Source organism: Corvus hawaiiensis, chromosome 5, assembly GCF_020740725.1.
Source record: "Corvus hawaiiensis isolate bCorHaw1 chromosome 5, bCorHaw1.pri.cur, whole genome shotgun sequence".
Lineage (NCBI taxonomy): Eukaryota > Metazoa > Chordata > Aves > Passeriformes > Corvidae > Corvus > Corvus hawaiiensis.
In genome coordinates, this window is record NC_063217.1 from 27301160 (window position 1) to 27318737 (window position 17578).

General features: G+C 38.3%; 1 protein-coding gene across 15 annotated transcripts in view; it reads right to left on the reverse strand.

Annotated features, from left to right (window-relative positions):
* FRYL (FRY like transcription coactivator) overlaps positions 1–17578 on the reverse strand; it is a 170066-nt gene that overhangs the window by 120069 nt on the left and 32419 nt on the right. For 9 of the 15 annotated variants that reach the window (XM_048304984.1, XM_048304985.1, XM_048304976.1 and 6 more), the window contains exon 1: positions 16946–17188. The exons of 4 other annotated variants lie outside the window; for them this stretch is intronic. In XM_048304984.1, coding sequence (XP_048160941.1) covers positions 16946–17123 — 178 coding nt within the window. In that variant the 5' untranslated portion in view covers positions 17124–17188. Of the gene's footprint in view, positions 1–1352; positions 1424–15031; positions 15050–16945; positions 17189–17578 lie in introns of those variants that run through there. 2 more of the 15 variants (XM_048304977.1, XM_048304979.1) reach the window with 2 other exon arrangements.

Sequence of the window (17578 nt, forward strand, 5' to 3'; positions counted from 1 at the left end):
ATTTACTTTAGTTTGGAAACAATATACATGAATCAACTTAAAGAACTTTTAATCATTTTCATATGGCAGCTTCAACTTCTACTATAAAACACTAGAAAAATCCTTCCAGTCATGTCTATTGCAGCAAGAATGTTAATAACTACCAAGTACAATTACAAGGTATAATTTGGAACAGGTACTGTTAATCTGTAAAATACAAATAAAACAAACTAAAAAGCAAAACCTATAAGAATACCTGCTCTGAAACATGAATCGCTTTAACTTATAAGACAATAGCCTAGAAGTTATCAGTCCAAAATATGAATTACAGCAGTTAATACAAAAGCAAATCAGGTCTGAATGAGCTATTAGGACAAACTAAGTATCTGCATACTCTCCTAGCATGGATTAATACACTGTACAATAAATAACTTGCTACTAGTTACTCCAAACAAGACAGACAGGTGAATATATACTACTGTATTGGGGTAAAAATTCTAATGGAGGTATTTTGATTAAGTGGATGGTGAGTGGAAACTGTGCATCCCAGTACATCTCAAGAAGCAATTAATGAAACGTAACACGGAGATACCAGTTACCTCCAGATTTTAACTTTTTTCATTTTTACAAATACAAGAAACTGAAGACATACTAAATACTCAGCTGACGCTCAATTACGTCATCCTTATCACCTCCTGGTGTCCTGTCATGAAGATGCTGTGCTTATGTTAGCGCGAGGCAGCTCCCGGCCTGAGACCCTGCATTGAAGCATGTGTGAAGGGGTGATGTGAGGACAGACAGGTTGTCTGAACCAAGAGCAGCATCCTTGCTTCGCTGGTTCAATTCAGACAAGGAATCCTCCTAGAAACTCTTGTTTTAGGCCATTTAGAAGATCAAAGTGGGCAGTTTTTGCAGATGTAATAACAGGTTTGAGGCACAAAAATAATGCCCCCCCCTGTGAAATACACTGTCCCAGGGTGACTGATTTGCTTCAAAGGAGCACTTGGAGCTTGACAGAACTAAGACATAGTGTCAGCATCTGGTAACTCCGCAGAGACGAGGATCTACTTGTCCCCTCTCTTGGACAGCAAAGCGTGCAAAGAACTTTACCAGACTGAAACAACTGCAGCCTAAGAAAATAAAATAATAAATATATACCTATAAAATCTTACATGCAAACTAAGAAGCGGATAGCTCTCAGACTGGCTATGCCAAGTTGCACCAGCACACAGGACCACAAAAATCCTGGTTTTTAAAGGGCAAATTCACGCGGCAGCATTCAGTAAGAAAAAAAAAAAGAAAAGGAAAAGAAAAGAAAAAAGGATAAGGCATCTCCTACGCTGCTGTGGTTCCCGGTGCAGCAACATACTTACTGCTGCTGCCGCTCCAGGATTTCAACAGAGACTTAATGCTGATCTCGAAGAAGAGGGAGTCCTGCAGGCTGAGCATGGTGCGGGCAGGGTGGAGCGGGGCGCCAGCCGCGCTGCCGCCTCCGCCAGCAGCCGCGGGAGGGACGTGCCGGTGCCGCTGTGACGCAGGGCCCGGAGGGCGGCGGGCGGCTCCGGCCGGGACCGACCCCTCCTCGCCCGCCGGGCCCCGCCCCGGGGCCGCCCCGCCGCAGGGGCCCCCCCGGCGCGCCGCGGGGGCTGCGCGTGTTCCCGCCTCCGGGCTCTACCCACGCTCCTCCCGAGGGATGCTCCCAGCCCACGCAGGCACAGCGACGGAGCTACCCAGCCCTTGGCAGCCGAACGAAGCGACTCCTTGCAACTACAACCAAAAGTGGCTATAAAAGGCTGTTTGTGCTTTACCGAGTTTTAAATAAACTTCCAACCGATCTGTTAAAATCGTGACGAATTAAATAAACCGCCCAGCGTTGCTCTGCACAGTGCCAAAAGCCAAATAAGCCTTCTATGCTAAAAGATCAGCAAAATCAAAAAAAGGGGAGGGGGGGGGGAAGGACGGAAAATAACAAATGGGAAAAAGAGAATCACAGTGGAGGGCAGGAAGGCCCTAAGTATTCCCAGGGGGCTGCCTGCAAGAGAACTACAGCCAATTTAGGTCCGACACCTACAGCCAGTAGCAGTTCTGGATATCCCATCCCCAGAAGTGTTCAAGGCCAAGCTGGATGAAGCTCTGAGCAACCTGGTGTAGTGAAGGTGTCCCTGCTATTGCAGGAGGCTGGAACTAGACTAGCTTTAAGGTCCCTTCCAATCCAAAGCCTTTCATGATTCTACTAGGTCTTCGGAGTTTGGTTGTTGGTGGCTTTTTCCTTACTGTCTTTTAAAGGACATGAGCTGTTAGGGGTTTGTTTGGTTTGGGTTTTTTTCTTAGTGTCTTCTAAAGGACTTGACACAATTTTGGTTCTTCTGATAGTTTACTCTGTCCAGTATCATCTCAAACGCCACAATGGAAAGTGAAAGTCTCTTAGAACTGACGGTTCGGGATTCCTAGGGATGCAATCCAAATGCTGCTTTAGGTAGCACTAAGGCTTTAATGCCATTCTTTTCAGGTAAAGGAAGATACTCTACCAATAGCCTTTGCCCACTTCAGCACTGGGTAAAGCAGTTTGAGATAAACCTCCTTCACCTTGTCCACACTACCAGATACAACCAAAAAGTGGTGGCTCTCTGTCACCTTGAGGTGTCATCTTTACACAGATCAAAAACACACCTGAAAGTGTCTCAAAATTTTATTGGACAATTTAGAAATTTCAGAAAGATTTCTACATACTGACAGGAAGAAATTATGTGAAAAAAGTAATGCTTGTTTCCGGAACTGCCACCAAATTACATGTGTAACACTACCCTTGGGTCAAGTAACAGAAACTGAGAGAATTGGATGCTGAGATTATTGTACCAGTGGCTGCCAATAGCAGTTTAATTAGGTCTACTTAAATCATAACTTGACCCACACCATACAGATGAACCAAAAAATCATGTGGATCCAAGGTAGACTGATTAACTAAATCTGCTTCAAGGTGATTTTTTAAAAATCCAGTTTCAAAACTGCTGCCCATACTGTACTAGGAGTTAACAAGCCATGAGGGGGAAATAATAGCTGTGTCCCCAGATAATTCTAATTTATCTGAAGTTTGTAGGAAAGATTTAAGAACAGTGTACATCAAATACTTCTAAGGTTTGGGATTTATGATTTTGGTTTTGTTTGTTTGGGGCTTTTTGAATCTATATCCCCCACCCCAAAAAGACAAAATAATTATCACTAACAGAGAGGTAACATAAACCAGTTGATGCAAAACTAAGTGGTTCTATGTGACAGTCTAACACAGCAGCAGCAGAACAATTGAGAAAGAGTGGGACAAGACTATCACTGCATTAGGCTGGTTCAAGCACCAGCTGCAGTTGCTCAGGAGATGAAGTTTTATTAAGAGAGAGACTGGTAATATCGTTCAGTTTTCAGACTAAAAATAATCCAAATTTCCCCATGCAAAAAATATTTTTCTATAATAAGATATTAAATTGCTACCTATATCCAAATAGGACTTCTTGCTTCCCAAACAGGGTACAGAACATGCATCCACAGAGTAACTCTTTGGGACTTTGCACCAAACTTTCTTTCATAAGCCTGTTTCAGGTAGTATTGCCTCTGCAGTAGGTAGTATTACCTCATATTCCTTTTCATCACTCCTTTTATGAATACACTCAAAGTTACACTTCAAGCATTCCTTTTTCCTCTTACTAAATAAGATATAACAGAGGTTGTATTTTGTTATGAGTAGGATATAAAGGTCAGATTTTGGAACTGGCTGATGAATTTCACCACTAATTTGAAAGACTGTATTAATTATGGTTGGTCTCTGACTGCCTTTAACACTGGGCTACAGAGACTTCTTCAAAGGAATCGTTGTTAACAGTGTGCATTCCAAAATCATGAGCCAACTCTCTCAGCACCTCAAAAATAATGACTTTTTAAAATATACTTTGGGTTCTTTGTAATTGCCCTTTCCACCCCCCCTCAGTTTTTGTTCTTTAAGTTATTAGTGCCAGAAACTTATTAAAAAACAATCATCCCAGAAACCCCAGGAGATATACTAAAACCTACAGAAATACTGATCTCCATGTTCCACCTTCTGGAGTCCTGTTAAGAAGACTTTCAACAAACAGAGAAGTTGTCGGTATTTTGGTAGTGTTTCAAAATTAAATTATCAGTAGGAAATCTTTTTCAAAATTTGCATTTGTTTATGACACAGAGGTGTTTGGCCAAGCAAGTTACATGGCCTTCCACCATGGCGTCTGAGATTTTGTAACACTGTTATTTATTCACTGTATCAACTAATGGTCACCATCAACTGGGTTTCCTCAAGGATACTAGCAATTACTTTTAAACGATTAATAGAAAATATTAGTCCATTAATAATTTCTAAGAAATGAGAACTGTATTCACCAAGAGTATAAGCTTTTCCTTCTAAAGATTTCAGTAGATGCATTTAAGACTGGGAATATATAATATTAGGAACAAAAATACTTTGGAAAGAAAAATGTTCTTTTAATACTACATGAATATGTGTGCTCTCATACATACATGCACACACATAGCAACTTTGATTAAATGAACATCACTAATTAATTAAATTTAAAAATTGTTTATACCAAATATTTTCACAGCCCTCCCTTTCCCCCAAGAAAGAAGAAAACAAATTATCAGTCCAAATCCATTTAACATGTGAAGTAATGGATCTGTCAGTATCTTAGACCTATCATACAAGCATCAGTGTCATAAGAGTTATCTTACTGTACAACTGTGCACAAGCCTTATAACATTTCTTCTTCCTCTCAGCTCAATTTAACTGCTTTTATAAGCAAAGGTGTATGGATAACAATTACTCCCGTATCAGACTTTTTGGGTTGCGGTTTTCCTTTGAAATGAGTTAATTAAACAACCTACCAAATACTAGAATAAAAAGAAGATTCTGGTATAAACCACAAAGTTTAAAATGTAACCATTTATTTTTAATCAAAACAAGAATAGTAGACGCAGGAAAGAAAAACTATGGATCACAAGCCTCTGAACCTTGGACAATCACAATTCATTGAGAAGAACCCAACAAAACTCATCGTGCAGAGTTACAAGATATCACTACCTTGTATTTCTAGAACTGTGTTAGAAAAATGTCATTTACAGCATGGATTTTTTCCAGTTCCTCATTCACAGAGAGGAAAATGAAACAGTCTTCTGGAAAGTACACTGTGTCTAAAATGGAGAGCAACAAGTATGACCACTAAAAATACCTATCACTTTGAGTACTTACAAGAGAAGTCTTAAGAGAAGTCATAAGATTAATATTTTACTATTTTAGATAAAATGGAAAATAAAGCACTTGCATTTAAATATAAGCAAATAGCTTTGATCTGGAGCTGGTTCATGTAAGAAAAAAATCCAAAAAGAAAATATGAAATTGAGGATTTGTGCATACTTTTATTAGTAGGCTGAACATTACACAATTCCAATAAATACACAGATTATATACTGATCCCAGTATTTGCATGCCTTTTGATTCTGGATCAATTTCACTTCTAAAGGGAGCAGACTACCATGACGTCTATCTTTCTCAAGAGTCAAGATGAGGTAGGCATGAATAAGCACACTGGTATCAGTAAGCTCTTAAAAGAACATGACAAGAATTGGACTGTAAATGCAGTAAAGCGGAAGTGCTCAATCTGCAGATGCAACCTTTTGTACTCTACTAAAATGATGTTAAAAATTATTAATCCATGTGCCCAGTCCACACCATGCTTTCTGCTCAGATATGAAAAACACTTAGAAAAGAGGATGTCTGGAAGCAAATTGCTCAAGCTGCTTCAGTGACCTACGTCAGCAGACTCCAGGCTGCAAATAGACGGATACAAGATCCACACACCGTAAGCCCAGCTGCTCCAGGAAATGGAGGACTGTCCATTTGTGGTACCATTCATCCATAGCACGCTTGACCTGTACAAGCAAAGTCCATTCAGCACTTCAACACAGATCTTTTAGATGGAATATTCAGTACATGTACAGCAAGTCCAGTCACACAACAGGTAAGATTTGCCTTGAGCGTTTTAATAGCTAAAGGACCAAAGCAATGTAAGAGATCAAAAACTATCGCACTGTAGATAATACAGATAACAGAACTTTATTTGTAGAATTAGGTATTTAATAAAAACATTTCTAAAAGGATCATTATCCGTAGTAGAATCAATACCTTTACCACCAATGTGTATGCAAAGGCTATTTGCACAGCTTTGCTTTAATTCAAGTAACATCATGCCATTTTCTAGGAGCTGCCCAAAGACATTGCTGGCAACTATTTTGAACAATGTACACAAAATAAGTGCCATATGCATAATAACTGCTGCTTCAGTAACTGCCAGAGATCTGGCCTGTGGCAAACACTGATATGCAAGACCAAAAAAAATTAGTATGATTCACACAATGTTGTTTTTGCTTCACCTCTACAGACTGAAAAGGTAAGGGGGGGCTTCATGACTGAAGATACTGCTGTATATATTATCTTAAAAGAGCAATATTTAACTTCAAAGAGTTTGCTTTTAAATGACAAAGAAATAACACCTTCTAAGTCATTAATTTGTTTTTCACAGGAAGCATGACAGATTTTTAGCTTCATTTCCTTTTTTTTCCCCTCTTCATTTGAAGTGTTATTCCCCAGTTTTACAACAGTTTCATTTCCCTAGGAGCATATTCATAACACACTACCTCCCCTCCCTCAAACCCCCAGTGCAGCTCTTGCTTTTCTCTATTGGAATAGCCAATATAACAGAATATGATTTTTCTACTTATCCCTCTACAAAATAATTTAGATTATTTTGAACAAATCATTCTGGCATTAACACTCAATTTAAAAACCACAGCTAAAGGCACTTTCAGTTACAAAAAACATGCAGCTACTCTTGCTTCCAGAAGTTTCTTTACAGTTTTCAGACCTACTACATTCATCTTCAGGATGATACAGACTGACAGAAAATGCATTCACGCAAAGAACTACAAATAATATTTCCCATTTAAAGTAAATTATGAATTTTCCAGCTAGTTCTGGAAGGACACTGAAGATTCACAGCTTTCTTGCAGAACACAGTCTTTGAATAAGATCAAAGAGGCTACAGTTAATATTTAACTTTTCATTAACAGTATCTAGATTGAATAGTAAGTCTGCTGTAAAAGAAAAAAAAGAAACAGAAAGAATCCCCTACAACCTTCAAGAAAGAGTAATTAAATCCTGAAAAATCATTTTCAAGGTAGTTTAACAACAGCTGTAAGAATTTTTTAAGAACTTATACTAAACAAATAACTGGCCCTTCCTGAAAATCTAGCTTTCCAGATCAGCAAACATCGTAAGACTACAAGGAAACAAATCAGTAATATAAAGGTGAAACATTTCGAAAACCGCAATAGGCAGCTCTGAGATGATAGTTAACCAATCTCCCTCCTCCAAGAGGAAATGAGCCCAGTAAAATGATACACAAGCCTAAAGCTGCTATCATATCTCATAAGTCTGACAAATCCAAGTTTCTCAAACGTCACAAGCAGCCCAGTAATTACAATTCTAGAAAACAGAGTGATTTATACCCTTCTAAGATGCTAAAATTCCATCTTCAATGACAGCAAATAAAAGTTTAAAGCCCAACTAGGATGGTTCTATGTCAGACAACCTGAAATAACAGCCTTAAGGTCCAATCCTGTACCGTGTCAGTCTCCTCACTGTGCTTCAGCACTAACATACCAACGTGCTGGGTTTGGGGATCCAGCCCTCGGTTTTCACCAACCTTTTAAACAGAACCTGGAAACAGTTACGGAGCTACACAGAAAATCCCTGCTTAGTTGCTGGGCATTTAAATGGATAGAGAAAGGAAAGGCTTAACTCTGTTACCCTACAAGGCCTCAAGACAACTGCTACAAATCAGTTATGTTTCTATTTTTGTTGTTCCTCCCAAGCTGCTGGATGTCTGTGCCACTTTTACGGGAAACATCATATTTGCATTATGTAAGGATCAGTTATTCTATCCCTACAGAGAGCACCGGTGGGGGGAAACCACTGAGAGTTTGATGCATCTGGGAAAACGTCAAAGAAGAAAAAGTTAAAGGAAAGAGTTACCTATAGGGATAAACTCAGCATAGAAGCCGCAATATGTTAAGCCTCATGAGCACAACAGTACTTGGGCAGAAAATATTCTTGGATGCAGATTACCACTAAACTCACACAGCAGCTGAAGATCCTTGTGTATGAGCTCGCCCTGTGCCTAGAGGTGAATTCCTGCCTTCCTCCCTCTGCCATAAGCAAAGCTGAATGTCTGCTCCTGAGCCACTGTCACTGCAGTCCATTCCTGTTCATACACTAAAGTACTGTGGAGCCCTGCAAAATGCAGATGTATGTCTGGTTCAGCCACCTCTGCCACAGGGCACCAATAGCAGGCAGAGGGATGAGGAACAGCAGTTACAAGAGGGAACTACTACAGGTGTCTCTACAAAACCTCCTTACAATCATAAGCTTACTAACTTACTCCACCATGGCTTAAATCCCTATGTAGGTGGCAGCTCTGCACACACAGTATAAGGACTTGGACAGCTGTACTTAAGAGTCAGGAAAAGGAAAGCAAGAAGGGGCAAGGCATGGACAGCCAATTTTCTCTTGAGGTTTCAACTCCTGAAATTGCCTTTCCTGATGTTCCAGTTACACAGGGCAGGAGCATATGGAGCTCCACCACCCAATACCAGAAATAAATGTAGTAATTACACTAACATGGCATTCTTCAGAGCAGAACCAAACTAGCATATTTCTTCACTCCAAAGCCAGTAAATATTTGCAAAAGCCTTTTTTAGTGCTTTAGTTACCACGATTTAAACACTTAAGTGCTTTTAATGCTGAATTTTGCAGCTTTCCCATCTCTAGGAAACAACAGATATTCTCACAGCAACAAAATAGAAATGCTTTTAAGATTTAAAAAGGTAGTCAAAAGGTAAAATACACATTGCTTTGCAAATCAGAAATAACAGCATTCATATGAGTGTCATTTCTGAACCTTTATCTTGAGCAAGCATGCTGTTACACTAAAGAAAAGCAAGAAAAGAAATACAAATATCAGAAAGGGAGAGAACCAGAAGTAGTAACAAACCCAAGGGCAGCTAAATGCAACAGTTAGATACTAAACACCTAACACACACTAAAACTTTACAAGGCCACATGTGTCTAGAAGTTGTGCAAATAGCCCACAACATAGAGTTCCTTAAAGTGCCTTAGCTGGGGGACTACAAAATAGCCTCTGCCAGCAGCTGCACACGGGGCAGCAGCTGCGAAGCCCAGAGCTCCACATGAACCACATCAGGCAGCTCAGCATCCACACACCTGCATCCAGCACAGCACATCAAACAAAAGGGATGGTGTCACGCCACTGCAAGCCCTACTAATTAATGAAAAATGAAGAACTGAAATCTGGCGGTAAAAACATGTTCACATAAAGTGGACAATATGCTTTAGCTTTTTCCATTCATTCAACTGGCTCTCCCTGTTTGTCAGTCATTATCTATTGATAGAGCATTTGCATAGTGTTCATTTCTCCCAGTAACTGATAGGAACATGTTAATTATCCAAACATACAATGTACCTATAAACATCTATGGTATAACTTCCTCAACATCTGGGCAGATTAACCTACTCTGTTCTGCACGGCTCCTTCCATGAAACAGGGATTTAGGAAACCCCAATCAACAAAGAAAAAACTGTTTTAAACTAACTCTAATACCCTGAAATCAACATACTAGATAAATACAGTATTTTTATAAAAGTTTTAAATTTCTTTTCTATGTATTACTTACTGGTTTTCCTGTTTTAAGTTAGAAAATACTTTGAGATTAAAAACATCCTTCCTTCAGCAAGTCATCCTCTCAAAGAAGTAACTGAGACAGAGCTCACACCAGTGCACTTTTAAGAGATGCCAAGCATCACCAGTTTTGAGTCAGTCTCTAATACGACTGTGCAACAGCATCATGATGTTAGAGTACCTGAAGCTTATATTGCCACACTGGTCTTGTCAATGAGCATTGAAAGCCTCCCAGGAAATCACGGTACAGAACATGTCTGTCACTACAGATCTCACTGGTACTAATCAGCTAAAGAACTATCATTATTTACGTAGTATCTCCCTATGAGGCATATTGCACAGCTCATGAAGGGAGGATACACCAACTCCTGAACATCCAGAACATGTAATGAAAAACTGCTGCAGACAGAAACCTAATCTCTTCCAAAGTTACCACTGCTAAAGTTACATGGCTTTCTGAAAGTTTTACCTGTCTCTTCAAAACATAGTGCATTTGGATTTCTCATAACAAAATCTTTCTTTTATAAATAAATACAAACATCAAAAATTTACAAGCATGAGCAAAGAATCTTCCTGTCTGGGAGGATGGGTCTTTGCTTGATGGGACCTTTTAGAACCTGGCTGGAGAACAAGATGCATGTCGAGTAAAACAACCAACGCTGCTAACGCTACTTCCCAAATCACAGCTATTCTTCAATAACATTTACTACCTGAGAGAACCTATTCTTACCTGAAGAGCAGCTAGAGGCTATTCAGTGCTAAGTTACACACACAAAGAATGACATTTACTGAAAGTGGAAAGGCTTTCCAAAGTAGCCCTTGATTACGAGGAAGTAGTTGAAATTCTTTTTCCCTCAGTTTGGATCCCCATAATACAGGAACACAAACAAAGTTAGAACTCACAGGGTAAGAATCATCCTGTTATTGAAGAGCTTAGAACAAAAGCAACTAGAAACATAGAAGCTTACAAACCAAGACATGAAACAATTAGCAAATGCAGCCAACAGAAACTACCAACAGTCATCAAGAATATAAATTACTGAAAAATGTCCTGACTTTTCCACTTAAAATACACATTTTCATTAGAAATAGAAAAATCACCCCTAAAGGAGACTAAGACTCATCTGATCACCTACAAACTAAAACTTTTCCGTTTGAAACACAGACTTATTTTTCAAGTGAAAAATTAAAAACTATTTAACAATGTTCCAGTTCTAATCTTTCTGTAACTTTAATCTGAATTGCTGGTATCACGAGCATGGCATCTTCATATGCAGTTGCTGAATTAATCATGCTAGTAAATACTATACTGACCTTTCAAATACATTCATGAGCATTAGGAGGATATTAGTTGGGATTTTTTAGCCCATAGATCAATTTTAATGTTTTAAAGGATAACAGTTCTTTACCTTAAGGAAAACAGCTCCTTAAAAATAAGCTGATACTTTTACTTTACATGCTGTCCAGCCTTTTACATACTCTACCTTGAGATCACTAACAGACATAATTGATAGCAGGTTAAGTTTTAAAATCTGTTCTATGTACAAGATATTTACAGTATAAATCAAAAAGGAACAACATGCTAAACTCTTCTCTCCCTCTCAAAATGTCACTTTCAAGGCCTGTGGACACCTTAGACACAAAGAATTTAAAAGAATATTTTTGTTCTTGTATTTCCAGTATATCATAGAACAGTTTTACAGTAGCAGATACTATTTTTGCAACAAGTTTGTCCACATCTTGTTGACTTCAGCACTTCACAACTCTCCTTAATCAGCTTTTGTAGAATCCCCTGAAAACTTGCTTGTTTTTCTGTCTATGTTAAATTTTCTCACATCCCCTACATGTATCATGTCTCTCCCCTCTCCTTCAAGTTAAAAGCATTATTTTGTCCCTCTCACAACTACCGTAAAAATAATTGTAGATTGGAAAGCTCAAGAGATGTTTGCTTTATTTACAATCCTCCCACTAAATTTCATCTGCATTATTTCAAAGAATTAGCCTAAAGGTAACATTTCGAAGAATATTTGCAGCTAAATATTGTCCAATTTCACCTTTATTTTTTTCCCATTAATAAACTAGAGATTTTATTACTTCTTACTTTTCACTTTACAATCTGCAGGACAGAAAGTCAAAAAGAACAGAAAAACAAAGTCCAAACGGCAGGTTTACTGACATTCACTTCCTAAATTTGCTGTTGGTTATTTTTCACAGTGTTCCAGTTTGCTGCCTGTCCACTGGTACTGGAAGGAAAGGGGGAGTTTCCTCTTGGTTTAGCAAGTTGAATAGTCTCACCAAAGACAGATATGCAACAGGAATACCAAAAATTAATATACAAGACAATTACACAGGTGGAAGGGTCCCATCTCCTGTTCACAACACTGAGCCATTACATTGATTCAGCTGTCACATGAAAGCTTATACTAGCATTCTTATGTCTGAGAAAACCTTTTAAGTGCTTGAAGTCCAGAAGATGCATAAAAACAGACCCTGCAAATGCGATACAAAGATAATCTATTAAGTGACCAATAGCAATAAAAAAATTGGTACATTCTCTTCACCATGTGTCAGAAGAAAACAAGTGAATTACCTCCTGACTATATACATATACTCCACACATTTATATAAATATACCCCACATGAGTAGCTGTTGAGGATGAAGAAATACTTCTTCTAGATCCACCTTTGATTTGTACTGATACACACTTTGTATGAAGCACTGCATTACAATTACTTCACCACTTGACTAAAGTATATTCACTGTAAATTTCTGCATATATTCTACAGATGAAACCCTGAGACAACTACAGCAGAAGTATATTAGTCAAGTACGCAATTTTAAAAAAACAGATCTTCAAAAAAATAAAGTCAAAAATTATATTTGAGACGTCTCTTAGACAATTAAACACAACTATAGTCGATTTTCTGTATTAATGGTAAAATACACAAGTCAGAGGCGTACTCTCTTTCCACTTGAGCTTACTTTTAAAAAGACTTTCTGGACCTTACTTCAGTTCTTTATTGACTCCATGTTAAGCTAATGCCTTCCTTAAGAAACATTTACCCAGTGGTCATTTTATCTGCTTATAAGCAGTAATAATAAAACAAATCATCCCTGCACTTAAAATAAAATTCTGGAGAGATGCTTGTTTTTCCATTTATCTAAAATATTAAAGAGCTCATTTCCCACAAATCAATTAAAACAGAGCATATCCAGAAGGTGACTGCTACTTTTGGTAAGACATCTACTACTGTCCCTTCTACTGACCCAGAAGGCCCTTTCAGCAAGTTGATTCCCCTTGCCGATTCATTTCAGAAACTGCCCCAAAAATATGAGAACATTTTCCGATGGCTTTGTGAAATTAATCAGCTCAGGGAAAAGCCACACCAGAACCCAAGAGGAGATGGGGAAGGCTGCACAGCTGTGAGTGAGATTGCCCTTTTCATTGACAGCAAACTGTTAGAGCAGCCTGATCCGCTTGTAAAACCGCACTCAAAAACCGAACCAAAATCTCCTTTCCCTACCTTCTGTTGCAAAGAGCTTTAAGCACAGATTCCAAAGGCCCTTAGGAGAGGTTCATCTACTATTTCTTATGGAAAATATACATAGAACAATTTCCTGGGGCATTACTCAAGCAAAGACAATGTTATCTGCAGTGATAAGAAAACAAGGAGAGAGGGTTAGAGATTTTTATGTAAATAGTATTCTGGATCCCAAACAGTATTATGGAGCAGTCTTTAAATGCAAGTGAGCAGAGACTGTGGGGGGAAGCCATGGTACTTAGTTGCCCACCAAGCCCTCCAGTCTTTTCTAATCAAAACTCTGTACTTGGGTACAGAAACTGACTTTTATTTCACATACAAACATTACATCCCCGGTCATCCTTTGCTGTACAGGGCTGATTAGAGATGCAACTGGGAGCTGAATATGCCCTGCAGAGCTGCTGGTATTATAGGCACACAGCGCTTACAGGTACTTTCTGTGTATCCAGCCCCTGCTGCCAACCCCCTGAGGCAGCTACAGCTCCATTACTCATCTCTTTACCACCAAAGAACACATTCCTGTTGGTTATTTTTGCTGTCCTAGCAGAAGCACTTGAAGGGAAGCAGGTTTTCCACACACAGAAATAACATGGGCACTGTGAGCAGTGAGAATACTCACATCACTGGTAAAATTAACATCTCTTCTACAGTTCTTGCAGATTTGACTTACAGAGCTGGCCATTAAGACAGTTCCACAGTAGTAGCTACCCTGCATTGTAACACAACCAAAGCACAGAGCTGCAACAGGAGGGCACATTTTCACACACCACAGGTACACCTGCCATTTGCCAGCTCACACACGGCAGTTGTGGCGTTTCCCTTCTTTAATGCCACAATCTGAATCTTCCATGCTCACCTTTGCGTGTTTTGTTTGGATTGTAGATTTTTTGAAAAAGAATTTAAAACTGAGAACATACCAACTCTTAATTGCTAGAACAAATTTAAAAAAACTGCCTGTTCTTTTACTAACCTCTATTAAGCATTGTGATGCATACAGCCATATACAAATACTTCAACAAGTCAGTTGTGGTTTTCTTCTACAATTCTACTGATCTTATACATATAAGAAGACAGTTCTGACAAGATTTCTAAAATACACTTGAAACCATTCTCATGGAAACTGCATATTTTAAAAGATTTATCACAGAGCACATATTTGTAAGGCCCTATTTTCAGCTCCAAAACAAAGTATATACTAAGTATTTTGAAAGGCAATATAATAAATATTTTAGTAACAAGCAAAACCAAAATTTTTATGTCAGTTAGATGCAAACCCAAATAGGTGGTATTATAAAAATAATACTTTTATGATTTTTATGCCAGGAATAGTTTTTTTTACTTGGTCTGTTTGAGAACTTCTAAAATACGTTTATACTTAAAAACAATTGTCAGGCTCAGTATTTCACCTAAATTCTCACCAAAACAAAAAAATTTCTTAAACAGCAGCAATAAGGAACAGAAAGTAAAAAGAAAAAACCACCTAAGCCCCACTCACTCTCAAATTTAAACATATTATTAGGACAAACCACCTTAGCTTTAAAAAACTATTGAGCTCCTCAACAGCTTCATTATATTAAATTCTGTGGTGCATTAACACCACATCTGCATAATGTTGCACCACAACATTATGCAAGTAAACACTTACAATGTTTTTTCAAATAATTCTATTGTTTTATTACCTGTTTGGTCAGCACCTGCCTCCCGTAGCATACCCAACTGGTAAACACAGTAGTTCTTTTGCTCTATTCCAACAGAGCAGTTCATTCCATTACCAAGACACAAAAATAGAAATAAGCAGATAATTTAAAGAGGATTCAGCTACTATCTGCTATTGTAAAAGCATGATCCCAGAACAGACGATAAGTCTTCATTTCGTAAATGATGACATCACACTATTAAGCGATATTAGTCAGGCACTGCTGGTTTCCACAAAATTACTCCTAATAGTCACCATTTGGCGCATATTTAATGTGCAAGAGAGGAAAATTAATCTTTAACAGTAAGACTAGTGTATTCTGTGTTTATTATCCTCATTTGCTTGAGCGATCAACAAAACACTGAACAAAGATGAATGTATCTGTTTTGTCTACAAACTTCAATCAGCCTATAGCATTTTCTTTTAACCTGACACAAAGACAATTCTATTTTTTCTGAAATTACAACATTTGGAATAAAATCTTAATTAAATTGAGAGCTATAAAGAAATGAGAATAGAGCATAAAGCAGAATTGATGAGATATACCTGTGGAGATATTAAATTCACAGTGATATCCAACTGTAAACTCCAGGGCTGTTGTACAGCATTCCAAGTTAAATGAGGCTAAAAAACCTTCGCCATCAGACACCATGGGCTTCTGATCAGTTTTCAAGCATATAGGCAGCCTGAACAGACTTTTTTCTGTAGGCAGCCTTTAATAATCCATAGCATTACAATGTTAACTTGTAATTTGCTGTGCACAGGAACAACTTGTTTAACAAAACAGAACTGTCCCTGCTCTACTCAGCTGCCCATCTTATTCAACCTGATGTACTGAAAAAAGTGGTTCACGTTACAATCAGAAAGGCTAAGAGAAGTCTTTCCAAGGAAATCTTTTTCTCCCACCACCACAAGCTTAATTCCCTAAGGCTGTAACTTCATCACCCAGTAAGATGGATGAATGTCTCCATCTCCCACCATTGCACACAGAAAGGAAAAAAACTGCCGGTAAGGAAAAAAATTTAAAAGCCATGCTAATTCTTGAAAATATCCAACCACATAGCAAAGCGCAAAAACTGCATCTGACAGCCAGCAGAATCCAAGACCATAAAGGCTCAAGGCTGCACTATTTTAGCTGAAGGCAAAAAGAAAAAAAAAGTAAAACTGAATTTTCCATTACCACCCAGCTGTACTATCTGAAAAAGGAACATGAACTAATTCTACTTTTTATTAGCACAATACACTGTAATATTTAGCCACTAACACATAGTAAAAAAATTTTAAAAAAAGAAATCATATAAGCAACCTTACCCATGTTCTTAAGGTTAAAAATTCTCTATACAATATCCATTTCTTACTCGACTTATTTACATGCTATGTTTACTAAAAACATGCAATCTTCATAACACTAAAAAAGGGAAATTTACACTGTCTCAAGACAAAAAACCTCTTAAAAGGAAAGTCTCTGAAAACTTAGGGGACCAGAAAAGCAGGGAAAGAGAAGATGACACAAAACTCACACCTTGCACTGCAGTCACAGATCTCTGTGTAGCATGCTTCTGTCTAGACAACTTAGTGCCTAATTTTACATACATTACAGTTTAACAACTTAAACAGATTCTTATCCCAGAAAGAGGAGGAAAAAAAGTCACACAGGCATGCAAAGACAAGAAGAAATCGTGAAATTAGAAATCCTGAAAAATTGCTTCCACATAGGTCACTAACAAAGGATAATGTGTCAATGATAAAGTAGTTCTAAAGCTCAAAACACCATTATCATAAGAACTCTGACAAAAAGGCCTTTTATAATCAAATTTGTCAATTTAGCAAAATAATCATGATCAGAAGAAAGAGCTTAGCAATCAGCTTTCACCAGGTTGATGACATGGATACATACAGTATTCAGGATGTAAAACATGTGTCTCCTCGTCTTCATCTATTGTCTGTCCTAATGAAAACAGTCTGACCCGTCTCATCTTCAGTAGCCTTGGAGAACTTTCACGGGCAGTACTCCCAACATCCGGAACAACATCTCCAGGAGCAACAGTGGGAACAATTTTTTTCAGGAATTCCATTTTTACATGCCCTCTGCGTTCTCAGCAGTTTCGTTCCACTTTACGGAGCGAGGCTCCCACATCAACTTCCTTGAGCACAGAGGTGGACTTCTCCTGGTGATGTCATGTTAAACCTGGGTGGTGCCAACAGCAGCGTCAGCTGCCAGCCAGCTGCTCCAAGGCAGATTTTAAAGACATTTAACTGTGCGGACTGATAAGAAAACCAAACACCACCAAGCCTGTATATTAACCAACGCATGCTAAACTCTGCACGCCAAGGAGACACTACTTAGCACTGCAAAAATTTTAAGCACCAAGAAAATTCACATTTGCAAACTCATATCTGACGGAGTTCAATAGCTCTTAATTTTCATGAAATGCACAGAGAGTGTTCATCTGTATTTGAAAGATAACACCATTAAGAAAGTCTAGGCACTTTGTTTGTAAAGCTGGTGTGTAACATCGCCATTCACATT